The sequence below is a fragment of the Cupressus sempervirens genome, chromosome 10, assembly GCF_028749045.1.
Source record: "Cupressus sempervirens isolate cs-2001-9-10 chromosome 10, ASM2874904v1, whole genome shotgun sequence".
Lineage (NCBI taxonomy): Eukaryota > Viridiplantae > Streptophyta > Pinopsida > Cupressales > Cupressaceae > Cupressus > Cupressus sempervirens.
In genome coordinates this window covers 745,401,886-745,425,425 of record NC_143127.1, presented here as the reverse complement: position 1 = coordinate 745,425,425, position 23,540 = coordinate 745,401,886, and the positions used below count along the sequence as shown (strand labels likewise).

General features: G+C 32.1%; 1 protein-coding gene across 2 annotated transcripts in view; it reads left to right on the top strand.

Moving 5' to 3' along the window:
- The window catches only part of SWC2 (DNA binding protein SWC2), a 123,153-nt gene extending 110,836 nt beyond the window's left edge, over positions 1-12,317 (top strand). For both annotated transcript variants that reach the window (XM_089807426.1, XM_089807425.1), the window contains 2 exons: positions 3,024-3,089; positions 11,557-12,317. In XM_089807426.1, the coding sequence (XP_089663552.1) occupies positions 3,024-3,089; positions 11,557-12,091 (601 nt within the window). In that variant the 3' untranslated portion in view covers positions 12,092-12,317. The remainder of the gene's footprint in view (positions 1-3,023; positions 3,090-11,556) is intronic.
- Positions 12,318-23,540: the final 11,223 nt, after the last annotated feature.

Below are 23,540 nucleotides of genomic sequence, written 5' to 3'. Positions count from 1 at the left end.
ACACACACACACACACGTATGAACAAACTGATTTGATCTCATTCAAAATCTCTGTCATAAAGCAGCGATCATACTTTGAATATGATTTGGTTATTTACTGTTATCATGAACTACTTCATTGTGCCATATCACCGACTGAGACTGGGTATCATGAAATATCATATACCAATAATGATCGGACTTTTGAGATATATATATATATATATATATATATATATATATATATATATATATATATATATATATATATATATATATACGCAGACACATACATACACGCATGTATGTATGTAGAAACTGATTCGATCTGATTTGAAATCTCTGTTATAAAGCAGCGATCATACTTTGAATATGATTTAGTGATTTACTGTTATCATGAACTACTTCATTATGCCATATCACCGACTAAGATCGGGTATTGTGAAATATCATATATCAATAATGATCGGACTCTTTGGTATGTATGTATGTATGTATTAATGTATGTATGTGTGTATGTATGTATGTATGTATGTGTGTGTATGTATGTATGTGTGTGTATGTGCATGCATGTATGTATGTATGTGTATGCATGCATGCATCCATGTATGCATGTATTTTTGTATGTGCATGCATGCATGCATGTATGCGTGTTTGATGTATGTGTGTGCATGCATGTGTGTATATGCATGCATGCATCCATGTTGCATGTATGTGTGCGCATGCATGTATGTATGTACAAACTGATTCGATCTGATTCAAAAACTCTGTTATAAAGCAGTGATCATACTGTGAATATGATTTGGTTATTTACTGTTATCATAAACTACTTCATTGTGCCATATCACTGACTGAGATCGGGTATTGTGAAATATCATATACCAATAATGATCGGACTCTTTGAAACACATTTGGTGGTTAAGGATAATAACTAATGGTTAAGAGTAGTCTCATGTAGAGACATGACCCAATGTTTGGGCACGTAGAGTCATGTCTTTACACTACCCGTGATCTGCACATATATATGTCAACCTGCGACTACTAAAGTAGCATCAGTAATATTATTGGAAAGAGCAAAAGACAAGTAAGATATCAAGAATTTATACTAGGCATTTAATCTATACCTCTGCTGTGATTGATATCAGAATTAAAGCAATCAGATCTATCATTGTCTGGCAATTACTTATAAGGTAATCTTCTACCTCTGATTTAACATTCCTTAACAGGGGTAGGGGTCTTACCCTTAAAATGAACTTGTAGAGAGCTTTGATGGCAGATGCAGTCATATTTATTAATATGTTTCAAGTACGAAAACATGCTTAGTTCCACTGGTATTCTTAATCATTCTAAAGCTAATAGTTGGCTTGGGCGCACCCTCTGCTTAATTACAATGTTACACAATATGTCCTAAGGTAACAGTTCACTTAAAAAAGTAATGTGAAACTGTAAAAGACTAATATGAAACTAGAAAATTTGCAAGGATGTAGTTTTAAGCAGTCTCCAATGATGAAGAGGATTATTCAAACACAATTTTATTTAGACTTAATATGCACTCCAATCTTGTCTCTCATAATCAGGTCCATGTCATTCTCTACTTGAAGCATTTTAATTTCTAAACTTTCAAATTTTAAATCACATGTTTAAGGCATCCACCTACAGGCTTGCTCAATCTTTGCATAGAATGTCTAGGAGAGTTATTGAAATGACATTTTACTCATCACTATTAAATTCCAATGCTTCCCCTCAAGATTAGAGCCAAATCATTCTCTTCATGAATTATTTTGATGTTGAACAAATAGCAGGCTTAATATGGGCAACTGTGGCTTGACCATCTACATTCTTGTTAAAGATCATTCCAAGATGCATAACAATAAATCCAAGAATTTTCCTAGAATCTGGTCTGAATAATGCTCTAGCATAATAAGCATCTGGGTGACTTCTAAGTCCAATGAATATTTAGTTTGGTAAGGACAATGTTCATTTTACTGTGGTAAAACAAAAACTATTGGATCATTTCTATACACCACCCTGATCTTGGGTTGGTTGCTTGAAAGGTTTTGTCTAAAACAGAAGAAGGTGGGTGTAATTTCCTACATATTTTGTCAGTAATATTTCTAACCTTTTCCTGGTTATCCATGCTACATATGCTGAATCTTCTGGCTTGTAAAGGGGTCTGGCCCCTTTCAAAATCCCTGCTTACCTAATCTAAAACAGAGGAATGTGGGTGTAAATTCCTACAGATATGCTTCACTAATATTTCTAACCTATATTCTGGTTATCCCTGCTACATACAGTTATTCAATAATCACAATGCTTCCATAATCCTTTTTACTCGTTTATCCAACAATTCCTATCTAAGTCTAAACAAGGTTGCAACAGTATGTTTCTTGGGGAAAGTTCTTTCAAAATGATCGAGCAGAGTAGCTGAAGGCAGTAGAATTTTATTGATTAAATTCATACACGCCTGTTGCAATATTATCATTTGATTGGGTTGGCTAATGTGGGGCACACGATTTGTAAGCCCCTGGTTTGATTCTGATTGAGGTTATTAAAATTACTGTTCTACCATAGTTTAGAAAGTAACCAAAAAGAAGCTTCTGCACTAGAGAGTCAAGACAATTGCGTCTTTGGCTAGTTCATGCAAACCCAATTTATTTCTTTGATTGCTAATTTGGGTCAATACGTGTATTGTTATCTGCTGGTAGTTTTGTAAAGTAGCAAAATTAATGGTGATGCATCAGAGATACCAATGGGCTAGACGAGGATTATTGATACAAATATGCTATTTAGTTGATTATTAACTTAACATCTTTTATTTAATGTTGATCTGTAGAGACACCTATTAAATATCTTATGCCATTGCTTGAAGAAGTGAAAATGTCTCAATACTGTTTTAGGTTTATTCTTTATAGCATAGCTTGACGTTTTTAGATTAATGAGGAAATACATGGTTACTTATTGAAAGTTGAAACAAAGCTATTTTAAAATTTTGTCTTGTTGCTTATTTTCTCCTTGACCACATTTTCTGGTCTCAATGTCTGTAGGTATCTTGACCCAAAGACTGGAATGCCTTATGCAACAAAGGAAGCATTCAAAATTATTCGAGAAAGGTGAAATTTTCAAACTAGGATATTTTTGTTCTGGTTTTAAGCATTACTTAATTTTCTGTATCTGACATTTAAGTTTTAATGTTGTGGGAGTCGCTTTGTTGAATGCAGAGAAAGGTTCTGGTTCCACACAGAAGGATTATATAATTTATCTTTTTACATGGTTGTGTTTATTGATTTGTTCAACATTTGCCTTGTTTTTGCTTTTGACCCATCATATTAGTTTGGGTTGTTCATAAGGTTTAGATATAGATAATCTTATTTTTTGGCCATTGCTGTCACTTACTGTTGGATCCAACTATGTTTTAGGTTGGTGGTTGTTATTTATCCAACTATGTTTTAGGTTGGTGTTTATTCAAAATAACTGGATTCTGCGTCCCTTTTTTTGCAGTGATTACTGAGATGACTCTGGTGATGTGTTAGTATGTAATTGATTGTGGCTTTGTTAATAACATCAAAGGGAAAACTGGATATATTCAAAAAAATATGCTACATGCTTGGCATGATATTCTTGAACTGGAGAAGATTTTGGATCATCTGACAAAAGTCTGTAATTGATTGTGGCTTTCTTAACAACATCAAAGGGGAAACTGGATATATTCAAAAAAAATATGCTACATGCTTGGCATGCTATTCTTGATTTCGGAAAGATTATGGATCATCTGACAAAAGTCTGTAATTGATTGTGGCTTTGTTAACAACATCAAAGGGAAAACTGGACATATTGAAAAAAATATGCTACATGCTTGGCATGCTATTCTGTATTTGGGGAAGAATCAACATCAATCTACTGAGGTGTTTAGCATTTGATGGGGAAGATCTCAACAAGGTCCTAGATGCATTGTCTAGGTACTCCACTAGGCTCTTTTACTCTCCTAGTCTACTAGGGTCTCTTCCTTTACCATAGTCCAAGGGATAACTCCTCACTAATCCCTTCTCCCAATGATCCTCACCAATCAATTTGATTCACACTTCCAGTCTTAAAACACATCCTGGTTCCTTGGTGTCCAATCTCCCATTCACTCACATAGGGTTCTTCCCTAGTCAAGTAGGCATGTATAGGCTTTTTCACTTGCCCATTTCAAGGTTTTTGAGGGTTGTCTTTGTGGCCATATTCATATCCCCTACCAATCTCTTGAAAACTCCCTTTTGGTTTTGTAGCCTTTTAGCCCCTAATTAGGCCTCCTACTAGGGATTGAGTCATATCTCCCCACACTTCTGAACAAGTGACGTAGTGCAAGGCGGGAGAATCCCCAAAGGAATGTCCAAACCCCCCGCAAATAACCACACAGTGGAAAGAACACAAGAAAACAACTATAATGCAAGATTTGATACCGAATCACAATATTTTATTCATAGATATAATTGATTATATATAATATGCCTAATTGTAAGGCCTTTCGTGTTAGGGCCAAAATACAACAACAATTACAAAATCAGCTCCGCAAGATCCCACAAGATCCTGTTACCGCATGCCAATTCCAGCTAGTCCAGATCCACAACTAGATAAGAACACCAACAAGAATCTACACTTGTACCCTCAGGTCCACCAAGCAATCCTCAGATAAGAACACCAACAAGAATCCACACTTGTACCCTCAGGTCCACCAAGCAATCCTCTGGTTCCTAAACCACATCCCTAGCTCTTCAAAATTCACATCTACACATCATCCCCTTCTCCAAGCTGGAATGAATAATGCTCTTCCTCCTCCCAAAAGACTCTACAAGACCCCTTACTTATACCCAACTAAGCCACAAGTTGGCTCAGTTCATTACAAACTAAATTAAATCCCTTACATTAAATAATTGAGCCACAAGTCAGCTACAACACTAAATTAAATACCCATACACAATTTAAATGCCAAAAGTCGACTTACAAACAAGTCGGCACCAACAGAACCAAGACCAAACCGAGTGTCAACAAAACCAAGCCGAGCACCAATAAATTTCCAAGCATTGCCGAGCTCCAGAGACCATGCCGAGTTCCACAGACCATGCTGAGTTCTCAGACCATGCCGAGTAATCAAATACCATGCCAAGAAACACAGTGTATGCCGAGCTCCCGGGCTCAAACTGTCCCTAATAGCGACTGAGCACCAATCCTTCGACTGAGTACTAGTCCAAGCACCCTTCAAAGAAACTATCGAGCCTCCTTCCATGAACTCCAAAGCAGCCACCGAACAAACCCAAAATGCTCCTACATCAACAAACCCCCAAACTAACTTAGGATCCATATACCTTTTTGGAAGAACTTTCAGATTTTTCTGGTTTCAGTTCCCGAACCCATCCATACAACATAGTTACCAAACAACCCTATTTTTAAGGGTTTCTGGGTCTTGTAACAACCAATGTAGTTTTCAAAGCAATGACTTATCAAATGGGTTCCACTCCTCAATTCCAGTCCTAAGGACCTTTAGGCATACCTCTTCACATTCTCCAACATGATTGGCACATACCAATCCAAACTCTGTCTTTTCCAACTTGCAATCACCAAATTACCTTGCTGGGCTCACTAGGGCTCGCCTAGGGCTTGGTGGGAAAAATAGAAAACCTTGTCCAATTGACCAAAAAACACATATTTACAAAGTATTTACAATGCTCTACTTGATTCTAAGTGGCCATAGAAGTTCAACTATTGGAAGTCAAGTTAGAGCCATGTCTTGCTGATTGTTCCTTCTACTAGATTGTTCCAACTTGCAAGATCAAAAGCACATTCAGAAACTAGTAAGAAATGCCTAATTAAACATGCATCCAAGTTCACTAGCTCAATCCATTAAGATTTGGAAGAGTGGCTTGCAACCGGACTGTGATCAAATTCCTTGAATCGCTCAGAACTATCAATTGTGATTCTGTATAGTATGAACTCCAACCCTTGTTTTGGTCGTGGCATAGTCTAATATAGTCCTCCTGCACGTCTGTCAGTTGCTAGAACTACCATCTAACTTTTTTTTGCAAAGTTGCTCGTTTGTTGTCAATGTTGTCATGACAACTTTGCAAAGTTGTCATGAGCAATTTTTACAACTTTTTTATTTTGACTTCCCCTAGACTCAGACCCACTTCCAATGTGCCAAGTTTGGTTCCATCCTATATTTTCATCCATTTTGACAACTATTCTATTCCCTTTTTGGTCAAGTCAACCTTTGATCCTCTTAACCCTAAGTGAACAACTTGTGCAATTACAAGCTCAGCACTTCCAACTCCTTAACCTACTAAATGCCCATGATCTCTGGGTCTACTAACCTAACCAAACACACTCTTGGGATTAGAAACCACCCCTTATTTAATTGTGGTTTGGCCAAAACCACTATAAGCCAAAATTGCTACTAGAGTTGATCCATTCTCTAGGTGCTCCTGCACCAGCATTGCATTTGCATTAGCTAGGGAAGAAATCTTAGTTGGACTATAATGGGCATCGTTGCTATCTAAATTTTTTAACCTCACTAGACCATAGAAGATGGTAACTTCAAGTAGCAAAGAGTGTCAAAAAGAATTACAATAGCTTGAAAGTAAGCAATAGTAAAACAAGGAAAACACTCAATAAACAAGGTGATCCCAAAATGCATGAGCCTATTGAGTAACATGGATCTTCTCTGCAAATGTACTAACATGGTCAATTTGATCGATGTCTTTGAAATGCAGATTTGAAGACTCTTAATATGAGAGGAGACATGTATGAAGCATATATGTAATATTAATATATTAATTATATATGTAATATATTCTTATTGTCTTATTTAATAATATATAATGTATAATATATATTACATTATATATCTAAGATATTTATCTTGAAGATGATTTACCATCAACAAGGTATCTCATGATAAAATCAATCCGACAAAAGCTACAACCTTAACACTCCCTCTTAGCTAGGGAGGATTAAAAGAACACATTATGTTCCCAAGAATAAGAAGAGATATTATCTCAGTGTGATATTCAATTCACTGCGAGACTAAATTTCTCACCTTTCATAATACAATTGAAGTAATTTTTCATTACTTTTAAAAAAACACCAGATTAAGTGTGGTCTATAGTAGCAACTATGGTGTCCAACAAGATGTGATCCAAAGAACCTTAACAAGTTTGTTATCATGGTGTTCTACAAAATCTGGCCCAAAGAACCATGATAACAGGTTTACCATTTGTAAGATCGCCACCTTACAATGGTTACCTTTTGATTGTTCATTATCATGGTGTTCGGCAATATCCCCCCAAAAAACCATGATAACAGGTCTACCATTTATAAGATCATCATCTTATAATGGTTACCTTCCTTTTATATATGTCAATAAAAGATCGTCACCTTTCATTATATATTATATGTGAAATAGTAACCACCATGAACCTAGTCAAAGTGTGGTACAAAGGCATTCACCTCATTATCTCATAGAAAAATGCATTACAAGGAATTTCACTTAGAACTTCTCCTCATAGAGAAGATATCATTAACAAAGGATTGCACCTCAAAATTCTCCCTTTGAACAATGATCCTGGGAAGTCAGGTCCTCTAATTACTCCAATAGTCAATGTTCCATTCCCACTTGAACCTTATTTAGAGGGAGATGTTCCATTCTCAAATAATCTAAAGGGACAGTTTTTGAATCTTCATGTGCAGATAAGTATTGTTATCTTTTACATTTATCTACTCGTTGAAGTCTCCCTTTTATTTGTAAGCCTACACATACTATAAGGGTTATTTGCTTTGATCTTTTCCTTTATGTTTGAGGATATTCTTACAAGAAAAGAAGGTTGGTACTTTACATATGCTATCAAATATGACAACTTCTTTCTAAGTTCCAACTTGCTCTTTTTATCCATTGAAGCTCCAAACATTCATTAAGCTTAATAGGGGAAACAAACACAAACTCGTCCACAATACGCCAGTATCTTGATTGAGTATGATTGTGCCACTTGAATGACTCTACAACTCATACGTCAAGTTTCATTTATCAAGGAGAGACTCATAGATAGTTTAATTAAAGTCGCAACTTTCTTATGATGTACACAAGGGTAGGCCCATTCACATGGTCGCATGAATTACAGTTCTCTTGATTGTTACAATTTATCAATCACTGAAGATTCTATCACTACATTGGTTTACTCCCTCTGAATCAATATGATCGATATCATTGACGGTTGACGAAATGATATCCTCTATTTGTTCCCTCTTGACAGATGTGTCAAAATCACTATGAACATAAATCTTCTAAGCTTTATTTTAAACTTCCCTTTAACAAAGTGTTAGACTCTCTCTAAATCTGATATTAATCCTCCTTTTCCTGCAAGAACATTCTTGGAGGAAAAGATCAAGGCAAATGCTCATATAGAAAAACAAGTAAGCGAGATATTACAAAGATTAGATAAATAAAAGATTGAAGGATAATAAATTCTTATTTGTACATCAATAATTCTTTTATTTGATATTTCATTCTATTAGGCATTAATCTAAGAATGATCCCAGTTATACCATGTTGAGTAACTCAATATTCTGAGCTCCTCATCTTAAGTTGCCTTGTGAAGAAGTGTCAAACTCCCTCAGAATCTGATATCATTCTTCCTTTCCCTGCAAGAACATCCTTAGAGGAAAAAATCAAGGCAAATAGCTCATATTGTACATATTAAAATAGGAGAGAGAGACTAATATAATTCTCAAGAATAATAAATATTCATCAATCTAATATAAGATAGATAAATATCTAATTTAAATAAATATTCTCCTAAAGAATATAAATTACTAATATTTATTATTCTTTTACAAAAATCATATATATCTTTGTTGTCGTATACTAATATATCAATCTAAAGAAGAGATCTTAACATAATATATCTTATTAGTTTTACCTTAATGGAATCAATGATTAAATCTTTGTAGGGCCACTTTGAACTTGACACCTCCCACGTGCAAGTACCTTATCTTCTTTTGAGTACCGTGACTCTTTTTATATGAGTAGTTTTAATCTTCCTTGACTCAATGAACTCTATCGTCCTTCTTCAGTGGATAACCACGTTGGAGGCACTTCTTCCTATGCGTGTAAGTGGTGGGAACCTTGTCATGAAAATGAGGAAGTTTGCTCCATTTTATAGACTATATTTCCTTTGCTTCATCTCTTTATATCACACATTTAAAGTGAGAAGGCACATAGAGAATCACACATCCTGAGTATCCTTTCGCAGCTACCTTTATTAAATAAAGTTGTTGCTAGTCTTATTATTTATTTTTTGAATCAGTTTAATATTGTTGTCATATAATCTGACGTTTCCTTGTAATCCAAATCACTTTAGAGTTTTGCAGCATAGAGTCATCGATTACTTATATTATGTTTCCTCATTTATCACTGATAAGAAGTATACAACCATATTTCTTTATTCCAAGACCTTTCTGTTTTCTGTACCTATTTATATCAGAATATTACTTATATTATGTTCCCTCATTTGTCACTGATAAAGGAGTGTACAGCCATATTTCTTTATTCCAAGACCTTTCTGTTATCTGTACCAATGTAAATCAGAATATCTTCTCTCTCTATCCTTCAAATGTTTTTGATCCTCTATGCGAAAGGCAAGTGATTGTATTTGTAGTTTCTTATCTTGTCCGCTGGCTGTAGTAATAGATGACTGATGAGTAAAGATGATTTATGGCCTTCAAACACCCAATCTAAAATAAGGGCATTCTTTATTTTCTTTATCCCAACATTGACTAGCTGTCAACTTCCTTAATTGGCTCTGCCAGTATAATTCGGTATTCTGCAGTAAGAATACACATTCCTTGTCTTTACATTACCCTCCCCATTGATATAATTTGTTAGTTGTATCTAGCCTCTAATCCGTCTGTATAAGTTCTCTTCATTTAACATTCTTCAATCCTACAGTTTGATTCGAAGTCCCCTTAATATTATCAATATTCAACTATTCATTTATACATTTGTACCCTGCTCTGATACCATGTTGAGTAACATGGATATTTTCTGCAAATGTACTAACATGGCCAATTTGATTGATGTCTTCCAAATGTAGATTTGAAGACTCCTAAATATGAGAGGAGGAGACATGTCTCAAGAAGAAACATGTCTCTATAGTTAATCATCATTAGTTAATAAATAACTATATGTATAACTCATCTTTAAGCATATATGTAATATTAAATATATTAACCATATATGTAATATATTATTATATATTAATATATAATGTACTTTATGTATAATATATTATATTACATATATAATATATATTATATATATAAGATATTTCTCTTAAAGATGATTTACCATCAACAAGGTATCTTATGATAAAATCAATCTGACAGAAGCTACAACCTTAACAGAGCCAAAGAGAAGTTCAGAAGTGATAAAGCTTTATTATACATATTAAAATGCAAATAGCTACATGACAATAGTTTTCTTCAGTGAAACCAAGTGAAAGGGCTAATTCATAGACAGTTCCAGAGATTAGACCTGGGATTGATCTGTATTAAAGTAGAGAACAGGACCAGTGGTGTCTTTATATATAAACATGGGAGGAGCATCACATAATCAAATGATGCCCAGATTAAAATGCAAATAGCTACATGACAATAGTTTTCTTCAGTGAAACCAAGTGAAAGGGTTAATTCATAGACAGTTCCAGAGATTAGACCTGGGATTGATCTGTATTAAAGTAGAGAACAGGACCAGTGGTGTCTTTATATATAAACATGGGAGTAGCATCACATAATCAAATGATGCCCAGGATAAATCTTTGGCCTGTGGGGTTACCCTGATAATCTTATGTGAAAGCAGGGTGGTACTGATAAAACTCCTATCATCTGTGGCTGTAAGCTGCAAGGTACAAAGACAAATAACCATTTGAGGCAACCTTTGGCAGAACATGAATGTTGCTAATGGAGACTGAAGTTAGGTTTGAGTCTGGAGACCAAAGTTATTTGTAAGAAGCATTAAAGTATAGAGCAGGACTAATAAATTCTTCGTGATTCTAGGCAAGTGTGTTGCTGTCTATATGAAAGTAGCATGAACTAACTAGTCTTGGATTTTGACACTCTTTTGCATTTCATGAAGAGAAACAATGTCTCACCATTGGTCTATCTCTTATTGGAATTGTAGCAGTGAAAGGGCGTGTGATGTTTATATGGACAGTGGCCCAAGGCTACATTCATGAATATAAACTATATCTCACCAATTTATGTCCATTTCTTCTGAAAATATTTAGATGAGAAAAACTATACATTCTTACCTGGTCAAGCATGCACTCTTTTTGAAACAAAAATATAAGTAAATCATTGGCTATCATGCAGGCAGATAAAAGAAGAATTATGTAATGAGTAAATTTGTAAGATTGCTTTGTGTGCTTGATTAATCTTGTTGGTTTTTTTCAATAATAATTCCTATTGTTTTTTGCAGTTAAAACTATTTGGTTTTGACAATTTCACCTTGCCTGATTATTCCATCTTGTGTATGCCCTAAATTTTTTACAGGTTTTCAGAAATTCCTAGACAGAGCAGCGACCATATTTTTGAAAAGGGCTCACTAGCTACATCAATTTTAGGTCAAGGATTTTCTAGGAAAGGAAGGCGGTCAAGTGTTGGAAGGTTTAGATCACCCGCAACTCCACGGAAGAGAGCTGAGTCAGAATTACAGTCAGGTGAACTGATTTTGCCTTCATCTGTGGATATAAATGATGCAAGTCCTGCTATTTCTGATATAAAACAGGATTTACATATGAATGCTGCAAGAGATCCATCTAGTTTGCCATCATCATCAACATTGCTTCAACCAGCTCGTGAGTTCAATGGGCATGATATTGGTGAATCTGATCCCAAAACTTGTACAAAAGAAAAATATACAGTAACACCACCTGCTGGATCAGTTCCAACATTAAGTCTTGGATCACCACTTTCAGGTCCAGAAATAAGGCAAGCAAGCATGTTTGAAGATTTGGATTTGGGTTTAAGACTTGGTACAGGTTCAAAGGTGCCCAAGGGATTAATCTTAAAGGATCCCAAGCCATAGCATTTTATTTTTCCAAAGGTGTCTCGGAATTTGTTAAAGCATCCGACTCACACTTTTTGTTGAGTTCTTCAGTGGTGCACGATGCCTGGGATGACAGTTATTGCAGGCATTCATAGTTTTCCTATGCGGAGGCAAAAACATTGTATACTATTCACGTAAAGTAGCAGTTTTTGTTTCAATTTATAATGTTCATATATCAAACATATGGTATTACTTCTTTTGTTCATTTCTTTGCAAAATATGATGTGGGTTGTCAAAATAGGTCAGTTTTGTTTCAATTTGTAATGTTCATATATCAAACACATATGGTATTACTTCTCTTGCTCATTTCTTTGCAAATTAGGATGTGGTTTGTCAAAATAGGTGAGTTGCTTATGAGATTGATACAAATTCATCTGAAAAATACAGTCAGAGATGTTTTTAATATTTAAAGAAACGTACCAGAGTGCATAAAATATTCATTTTCTAAAATTAGGTTGGTAGAATTTAGTTACGGCAGTTTATAGAATGTTTTAAATTTTTTTAATATAATTGAGGTATATGAGCTAATCAGTTTTTAGGGATGGGGTCATGATGTTCAAATTAGTAGTGTACTTCAAGCACCACTCCAATGTAATCAATATGGTAATCCAAAATAAAAGTATAAAGGATTGCACAATATTAATGGTTATGTGTTATCACACAATTTATAGGGACGTAATTTTTGGAAGTCATAGATCTCCATATTGTTATATCTTGTAATAAAATGAGAGTATTTAATTAGTATTTGTACTAAAAGGAGAACATTTAATTAGCACTTGTACCAAAAGAAGGAACAATGGTTATGCCAAAAGTAAAATATAGTCTGAACACTATATTTGAAAATATAAATAATAATATATAACAACTTCATTTATTAGTAATAATTATTTATTTATAATGTAAATGAATCAATTTATAATTATAAAAATGTAATACAAATGAACTGTATAAACACAAAAACTATTTAATATACTATTAATAATTTATATATCATATAAAATAAATAAAATACTCTTATATGAAAGAGAACATCACTAATAAAATAAACAGATGTTTCATATTAAAACTATAAAATATTTGACCTTATATTGATTGATATCCTTTTTTTATTACTCAATTTTTTTCTGACAATGCAAGTGCACGTTCAATTTTTTCCCCTTAATTTTTATCCTCTCATTATGATGAGTCGTCAATGTATGAAAACATTGTAAAACCCAACATGGCATCAATACCAATGAGGATGCAAACTCTAAGTATATAAATAGAATTTATATTTTAAAAGGGTTACATAATATGCTAGATAGAGATGCAAGTAAATTTCATTAAAACTAGACAACATAAGGTATGCTCTTATTGTACAAAATCATTTGCGTACTTTGTAACTTAAAAAACTTTTTGGTTAATCTCTAATATTTAATATATATCTTAAAATGTTTTGTAAGAAGCATAAAGTGAAAACTTTTGTCTCTTTATTCTTTCTTTTTTGATAAGGAAAAATAGAACATGCTTGTATGGATATGAGTGCTTGCAGGAATTGGACAGGAATATGGAATATGAAAATCTATAATACCTGCATTCACCAATTTGGCGTTTGTTTGCAAAATACAAAATTAGAATTAGAATTTGCCTATTCTAATTTGACTCTAAAATGAGCATAACGGAAATGTTAAAAATAGATGGAATAAGAATAGCTTATTCTTATTCTCGTTTTTAATAAACCCAATTTGATGGGTAGTCGGGTTCATGATTGTATTTTGCCACTTAATCACATTTTTGGACTATTTTCTCTGTTCATCATAAAATATAAACTAGATCAACATTATTTAACATTTAATGTGTTTTTTTTTAAATGACAAAAAAACTTGATACCGGATTTGATATCTTTTCTAAACTTTCATAAAATTATTTTTACAAATAAATTTTGTGTTTAGTTTTATAATAAAAACTATGTTGAAAGATCATTTAAATATCATATTAATGATCTCGACTTATTTATATTTTTTATTTTCTTTAATATATTAAAAATAGAACGATTTTAGTTTTGATCTTATACTTATTAAAATAATTTGATTTAATTTAGATTTAAATTTATAATATACAATATAATATGTCCTTTGAATTTTGATGAATTTCAAAGGTGGTTGTATTATAAAGTCAATTTAAAAAATAAAATAAAGGCTAATTAAAATAATGATTTTTTAAAAAATTAATAAAAAATCAATTTTCATATATATATATATATATATATATATATATATATATATATATATATATATATATATATATATAGAGGGAGAGAGAGAGAGAGAGAGAGAGAGAGAGTGTTTACAATATGACCAAACTAAAACTAATAATTTAATTATTAAAATTTTAAAACAAAACTTAGTCTAATTCCAAGAATGCACAAATACCATAAGAGATCTTATTCCAGCATAAATGAATTCTGCATTCGACAATTCTTGCAGCCAAATGGGAAGAGTAAGCATCTACCCTTTTTTTGCAAAAAAGAAGAAGGTATGATTATGAATATCCATAAGTTAGCAAAATGATGTATGTTTTAGTGTGTCAATGAAATAAATGAACAATAAAATCTAAGTTTCAATTTTTAAGCTATTTAGAGTTTGAAATCTTCAGGTTTTTGGAATTTTCAAGTTCTCTATTAAAATTGTAATGTAAATTGTTGACATAATAAAATTTCAGAATTTTTTTTTGTTGTAACTTGAACACTTGAAGCCTAGGTTTATGGAAGAAAATATTTTAAAATTATATAGATTTTTGTTGAGTTCTTCTATGGTGCATAATTTCTGGAATGACAATGATGGGTATTCATAACTTTCCTATGTGGAAGTTAAAACATTGCATACTAATAACACAAAGTTGCAACTTTTGTTTCAATTTATAATGTTCATAGATCAAACATATGGTGTTCAATTTATAATGTTTTAATTATGATGTGGGCAATCAAGTTTAGGTTAGTTGCTTATGAGATAGACACAAATTCATTTGAAAAAAGACATTCAAAGATGGTTTTAATATGTCGGAGTACATAAACTATTCATTTTCTAAAATAAGCTTGGTAGAATTTTGTTATGATAGTTTATAAGATGTTTTAAATTCTAAAATATAATTTTGGTACATGATCTAATCTAGATTTAAGGGGTGATGTCATAATGTTCAAATCAGAAGTGTACTTAATACACCACCTAATGCAATTGATTTGGTAATACAAATTAGGAAGTATGAAAGGGTTGTGCAATACCAATGGGCAACTCAATAGGAGAAGTTCTAGGGGTTGAACCACATTGGAAAGAATCCAACATAGTCAAACCATTAATCAACTTGAGAGCATACACATGATTTTGATTCTATTAAAATTATTACCAATAGATAGATTTACAACATATATCTTTCAATTTAGAATCTAGACAAAACTATGAACAAAGTCAAAAACCTAAAGAAGATATTTCCTATAACTACAAGGCGTATGACGACCCAGAGAATAAACATAGTACTAAGGGTATGGATTGTCAAAACATAGACACAACAAAAGTCTGAGAAAATGTTGAACTTAAACTACCATCATCCTGACTAGCAAGCCAAATTTATATTCCAAAGAAGCACATAGAAGAATGATAAGTAATGGAGGAAGAGTGGGAACAAGATAATATAATAAACCATCCACAACTAAACCAAATTGAAGGTGGACAAGAGCATATTCAGGCTACAAATATAGATAATAGAAATAACACTTAGGAGGATCCAACAAAGACTCTAACACATGATATTATGAGTATGATGATTATAGAAAGAAGTGTCCAAGATAGGAACAATTACAATGAAATAATAAATAAAATGAGGCAATAAGAGATGTGCCAACAACATAACTCATATATAGAAGATATTAGAGAAAATATCCAAATTCATAGCAAATTGATCAAGGATATTGATAAAGGGTGCTCCATTTAATACAGAAACAAAGAAAACACAAATTGAGAGAACAAATTATGGGCTTCTTATTATTGCCACAAATGCAAAATTACAAAATTACAATATGCAAACCTACACGGGAACCTTCCTTACAACAGTTAGCAAGACAAAGCTACGACTATTACCTAGAATTGCCCTAGATAACCTACAAGCCTTCCTTATATAGACACTTTTAACTGCCTGAGAAGGTTCTAGACAATAAGCCCTAACCCTTGAGGTTGACCAACCTCAAATTATATCATTTCATTATTCTTTATTACATAAGATCGACTCAGGACAATTTACAAATTACATTTTCGGATGGGTCCACTTCCAAAGCCTATAAGTAGCAAATTGTTGACCCAATGGGCTGTTATAACCCCACTCAGAATCCTCGGCTACCGATCTACATCGAATGATTGTACACATGTCCATCATTTGAGGTTTTACCTTGTTTCAAAGCCATTTAGGCCTTCATCGCTGGACCTAAAGTTTAAATAGCCAAAATCCATACCGAAAATATGCACTAACTACACCAATACATATGATATGACAATGAAACTCATCCAACAGGCTAATATGTCAAAGATGAACCTTCATATATGAGATTAGAACAATTTGAGCACATAATAATAACTTACTAAAACTAGCAAGCTCCCACAAATAGAAACTCTATACATGAATAACCCTTATTGAAAAGACAAAGACTGAAAAACTAGAAATTTAAATATTCTTGGGTGATGCAAGATTGCCCGTACACCTAGGATGCTCCTGCATGAGATACTGTCTTAGTCCATAATGATATTTGTAATCAGTTGCTATTGTGGTAAGATGCTCGCAAAGCACATCAACAAGTAGTTGATCAGGTATCAAACAATTTTTTTTAACATGAATAATATCCCAACAAATGAATTAGAACAAAAAAAGTATCCAATCTTCAACCAAAAATTGAATTAGCAGAGAACACAGAGGACTTAGAGACAAACATGTTCAATCAGCTATAAGGAAACACTAGAAAGGAACTAAAGAGAAGAATACAAACATTAGATATACATGAGAAGGATGTAGAGGACAAAACCGAATCAATTCAAGCAAAGTAAAAAAGGGTAATGAGTTCAACAATTACAACTCAATCAAAACATGATATCATACAAATACGAGATCAAGAGGAAGAGGAACCAACATAGCAAAATGAAGCAAAGAATGATATAAATTTTAACAATATTATAGAAAGATCACCGAGGGTAGAATTGGAAACAAAGGAAGAAGCAGAGCTTGAATCACAGAATAATCTATCAAAAGTTAGATCAGATAGACAATTGACGACTACAAAGGTAGGGTTGGAAGTATAGTAAATGCCAAAAAAACCAAAAAATAAAGACTGGAAATCACTTATGGAACTAAGACATAAAGTTAGAGATGAAGAAAATTAGGCCAAACAAATATATCTATTTAATGTAGGGAAGGGGTAGCCAAGGAGCAATATAGATAACAACTTGAAGTGTTAGGGGTATTAACGTCCTTAACAAAGAAAGAATAATTAATAGACATTTTAAATTATTTGAAGTAGAAATAACTATAATTCAAGAAACTAAATTAAGTCAAGCAAACATAGAAAAATTGAAAAACAAAATAGGAATTTGGAAGGCAGATTGAGTAGAATCTACACGGGCTTCAGGGGTTTAGCAATAATATGAGATCCCTAGAAAGTATCATATGGACTGCTAAGCAAAATCAATAATCAGATGTCAAGTAGTATTCATAGTATAAACTCTAATCTAATCTTTATTATCACTAATGTATGCAAACCAACACATAATGGCCAAAAGCTAACATTGTGGACAAAATCAGTGAGAAATTTGGAGGCCCCTCTATCATCTCACAGTCACAAAAAAACTTCAACCAATGGGCAATCCATAAGAATCTTATTGAAATTAAAAAGTACAAATGACAACATTAGTTGAAAGAACAAAAGGACATGATTCAACCATATAACTGAGAAATTAGATAGTTTTTTTTTCAAAGGGGACCTTAGGCACTTCAACATTTCATTAGATCAAAAGTCCTAACAAAATGAGGGTTTGAGCACTTTTGGATTAGACTGGACATCAATGAACCTATCAAACCCACTAGAAACCCATTCATATTAAAAAATAAGTGGTTTCAACATAGAGAATTTAAGAATCTGATAGAAAAATGGTGGGATGAGGAATCCTCTAAAGGATCAAAGATGTTTAGTTTTGTCTCAAAATTAGAAGCCCTTAGAAATAAACTGCTACAATGGAAGAAAGAATGTTTTAATAATATTTTTGAAGAAAAATTATCCATAGAAAATTCATTAGATGAACTTAACAATGAAGAAATAAAAAATGGTATGAATTTTGAATGTTATTATAAAGAAAAAGAGCTACTCGCTAAACATGGGAACATTCTAATTGAGGAAATATTTGGGAAACAAAAACATAGATTGTAGCTGGGTGAAGAAGACGCGAACACAATTTTTTTCCACAATAGCACCAAAAATAAAAGAACAATCAAGAGATTAAAAAAAATCAAGGACACAAACAAAAATTGGGTAACAAAGCCTAAAGAAATCATGAAAGTGTTTGTCAACTATATTGAAAAAATCTACAATGATGTTAATGGATCTATCTATATAGCACAACAAGAATTGCTAACAACCATTTCAAGTTTATTGAAACACAATTTTATTTGAACTCCTTATGCACTCCAATCTTGTCTCTCATGATTAGGTCCATGTCATTCTCTACTTGAAGCATTTTGATGTTTAAGTTTTTAAATTTTAAATCTCTTGTTTAAGACGTCCACCTACAATCTTGCTCAACCTTTGTATAGAGTGTCTAAGAGAGTTATTGATTTGAGGAGACTCATCTCCACCCCCCCTGGATATTTTTTGTCTTTAGAGACCTCAAAAATGATGAAGAAGTCTCCTAAAGACTCCAAGTCTTTGAATCCAAAAAGTGAAGTCTCCTTGGAGTCTCCCGATTAAAAAACAAATTTTAAACATAATATTAAATTATTTTATGCATTTTGGCCTTCACTGTAATGTTTTTTAAATTCATATGGCAATTTAAATGATTTAATCATTTAAATATTTTTATTTAATAACTTAAAAATATTAAAAACATTTCTCATTTATAATTTATAATTCTAGAATCTAACCCAACCAATGATTATTAAAACCACTTTATTTTAATGAATTGAAGGATATTACAAATATTTTATTTTATAAACATCATTCTTTATTTTTAATTTTATTCCCAACCCTACCAACAACAACACACCTTTGTGAAAATTTGTTAAAGATGAAACTTGTGGATAACAACCTAGTAGAGTAGACAAGTTTTGAACTATTTGACTCTATTTTAATGTGACATTCCTGTTAGTATTTACTTTCATCTTTTAGATTTAAGTATTACTATTTTTTATTTAGCAAGAGACTCTTTAAACTACTAAAAAAGAATTGCCATCTGCAAGTAACCCTATCTCTTATCTCTATTTTTGGAAAGTAGTTGTACTTGTACCAAGGAGCCCATGACTTAAATATCACACTTAAAGGTTGTTTCCTAAACCAAAAGTGTTAAACAATCAAAATTGACTTAATTTTCCAAACTTCATTTTTTCCATTAGTATATGATGCTTAAGGGTGACTGACTAGGAGACCTCCAGATAAACATGCAGTTTACTCAAACCACCATTGAATTCCAATCCTGCCACTCAAGATCAGACACAAATCATTCTCTACATGAATCATTTTGACGTTGAACAAATAGTAGGTTTAATGCGGGCGAACAAGGTGTGACCATCTGTATTCTTGTTAGAGATCATTCCAAGATGCATAACCATAAATCTAAGAATTTTAGTAGAATTTGGTCTCAATAATGCTCGAACATAATAAGCATCTAGGTGACTTCTAAGCCCAATTAAAATTTAGTTTAACAAGGACAATGATCTTTTTACTATGGTAAAACAGAAACCATTAAATCATTTTTGTACACCACTCTGATCTTGGGTTGGTTGCTTGAAAGGTTTTGCCTAAAACAAAGGAAGCTGGGTTTAATTTCTTACATATTTTTGTCAATAATATTTCTAACCTTTTCCTAGTTATCTATGCTACATATGGTAAATCTTCTGGCTTATAAAGGGGCATGTCCCCTTTCAAAACACTTGCTTACCTAATCTAAAATAGAGGAATATGGGTGTGAATTCCTATAGATTTGCATCACTAATATTTCTAACTCTTTTTCTAATTATCCTTGATACATACAAATATTTAATAACCATAATGCTTTCATAATCCTTTTGACTCATTTACCCAACAATTCCTATCTAAGTCTAAACAACAAGGTTGCAACAATATGTTTTTTGGGGAACTCTTTCAAAATGATTGAGCAGAGTAGCTGAAGGAAAAATAATTTTATTGATTAAATTCATTTATAACTGTTGCAATATTATCATTTGATTGGGTGGGCTAATGTAGGACACAATATTTTAAGCCCTTGGTGTGGTTATGATTGAGGTTATTAAGCTTACTATCCTGTAGTTTACAAAGCAACCAAAAAGAAGCTTCAACACTAGAGAAAATTCCATCTTTGGCTAGTTCATGTAAACCCGATTTATTTCTTTCAATGCTAATTTGGGTTGAAATGTGTATTGTTATCTGCCAAAAGTTTTGTAAAGTAGCAAGACTAATGGTTATGCATAAGAGATACCAACGAGGTATACTAGAAATTTTGATACAAATATACTATTTAGTTGATTGCTAAGTCAATAACTGATATTTAATGTTGATTTGTAGAGCCGCCTATTAAATTAAATATCTTATGCCATTGCTTGAAGAAGTGGGAATATATCATGTTGTTTTAGGCTCATTCTGTATAACATAGCTTGGGGCCTGTTTGGCTGCTGGAATAGGAATAACTATTTTGGAATACTTAATTTGGAATAGAAAATGGGGCTACGTATTCTTGTTCTCTATTTGGTTCAGCCAATATTTGATGGGGAATTTGCAGACCCCAAAGTTTATGTTTTCTAAAATAAATAAAAGTGGAATAGGAATACGTATTCCAATAACATCTATTTGGGTGGAATTACAAAACCCCATTTTTGGGCCAAAATTGGTATACGTATTCCTGTTTTACTTTGTATTCCAATTCCACTTTGGTGCATTTGAATGAAGAATTCAAAATTTTAAGAATTTACATATGCCTATTCCAATTGTATTTCCATTGCCAAACAAGCCCTTGATGTTTTTAGATTCACAAGGAAAGACATAGTTTTTCAAGAGATACAATTTTCCTTGCTCCACTAGATTGAAACAAACTTATTTTGAATTTTTATCTTGTTACTTATTTTCTCCCTGACCATTTTTTTGGTCTCAACATTTGTAGGTATCTTGACTCAAAGACTGAAATGCCTTATGCAACAAAGAAAGCATTCAAAATCATTCGAGAAAGGTAAAATTTTCAAATTAGATTTTTCTTTGGTTCTTTTTTAAGAATTACTTAATTTTCTGTATTTGACATATAAGTTTTAATGTTGAGGGAGTTCATTTCGTTGAATGTGGAGAGAGGTTCAGGTTCCATACAGAATGATTATATCATTTATCTTTTTGCATGGTTGTGTTTATTGATTTGTTCAACATTTTTTTTTTTCTTTTTCTTTTGACACATTATATTAGTTTGGGTTGTTCTCCAAGGCTTAGATATATGTAATCTTATTTTTTGGTGTAGTGCCCACGCATAGTTTATTTTTTTGTTATATTTATTGAACTCTTTTATGCCTATTTCATGGACGTGTTAGTTTCAAGGATATTATTTCATAACTTGGACTAGAGATATATCAACGATGATTACTTGGTTGATTATATTTCATGTGTTGTTTAATGTATATGGTTACTAGTGCATTAATGATGCTTTAATGATTCATCGTTAATAAATGTGATTTCTTTCATAGCAATGTCAGATGATACATTAATGATGATTACTTCATATTTGTCATGACACATTATTTTATCTAAGAATTTGATGTTTGAATTATACCTATTATGGTATTTACCCCATACTTGCATATATATGGTGCGTGCGTCTGTTTTATCTTTGTGTTTGTTGTGTTTGATGTGGTTAAGGGAGGGAGTCGTAGTCACCTGCTAGTCGAGATCTGCAGATGTACCATTCGCTGCCATTGCTTGTTTAGTTTAGATAAATTTATATACATGTACATGCTCATCTTTTTGGCAAAATGTAGGTACTGGGCATCGACTTCCCTGAATTGCTAGGATGAGCGTGCCCTATCACAATAACTCAATGGTAAGAATAGGGAGATAATGTTTAGGTCCAATCCTAGCCATAGCCTAAATACTTGTCTTGCAAGGAGGACTCATAACTGACTTTCCACCCTTCTTAAAACCTATGAGTTTATCTCTGTCTGTGTTGTTTGATTTTGAGCTTTGGTCTGTTTTGGTAATGTTGCTTTTATGTGGATTTCACTATGTGATTTATTTGGTAAATGATTTAATTATAATATTTTGGTTAATCATATAATATTGAGAATTATTAAATATTATTTGATTAAAAAAAGATGTTAAAGTATGAGAATATTTAATTGATTACAAACTAATTAAATATGTGTTTTAATTTAAAAGTATTAATCTAAATTTAGAAGTCTAAATTTAGGAAATTGATTAAAGAGAAATTAGAATATAATGATATTTAATTAATTATAAACTAATTAAATATGTACTTCAGTTTAAAATATTTAATTTAAAAGTCTAATTTGTGAAGTTGGAAACAGAGAATTAAAATATTAAAGATTTAATATTGTCTTATTATAATTATTTATTGAATAATAATTAAATTATAGTTGCACTTAAACAATGAGCTTTGATTGTTATTATTAATTTAAATGATGAACTCTGCTTCAATTAGTGCTTGTACTAATTAATAAACTGGAGGAAAATAAAATTTAAAATAATGAAATTTAAAGATAAAGTTATAGTTCTAATTGTGGCGTAGTTATATTTATTTAATTTAATGATAATTATTTAGGAGTTTTATTTAATAATACATTTTACATAATGTTATTAATTAAATTAATAAATATATTATTAAAAACACTTTAAAAATTAATTAAAGAGAGAAAGCTAATTATTTAAATTAAGATATTTTGTAATTAAATATCTAAAATAGTTTTTTATGAAAAGGTAAAAAGTAATAAAGTAATAAACAATAATGGATTAGTGAGTTCCCTCTCATGATTGCACAATTAGAGCCCCAATTTATGGGAGAACTATTTATCAAAGATCTAGAGCTCATTTTGCAATTACGTAGGTTTTGAGGAGTAAAATTTGGAACTGGATCAAAAAAATTGTTGAAAGTTTTGGAGGGTTTGGATTTGCATGCATTCATAGATTGTCTTAGATTTTAGATGTGGTTTTGAGGTA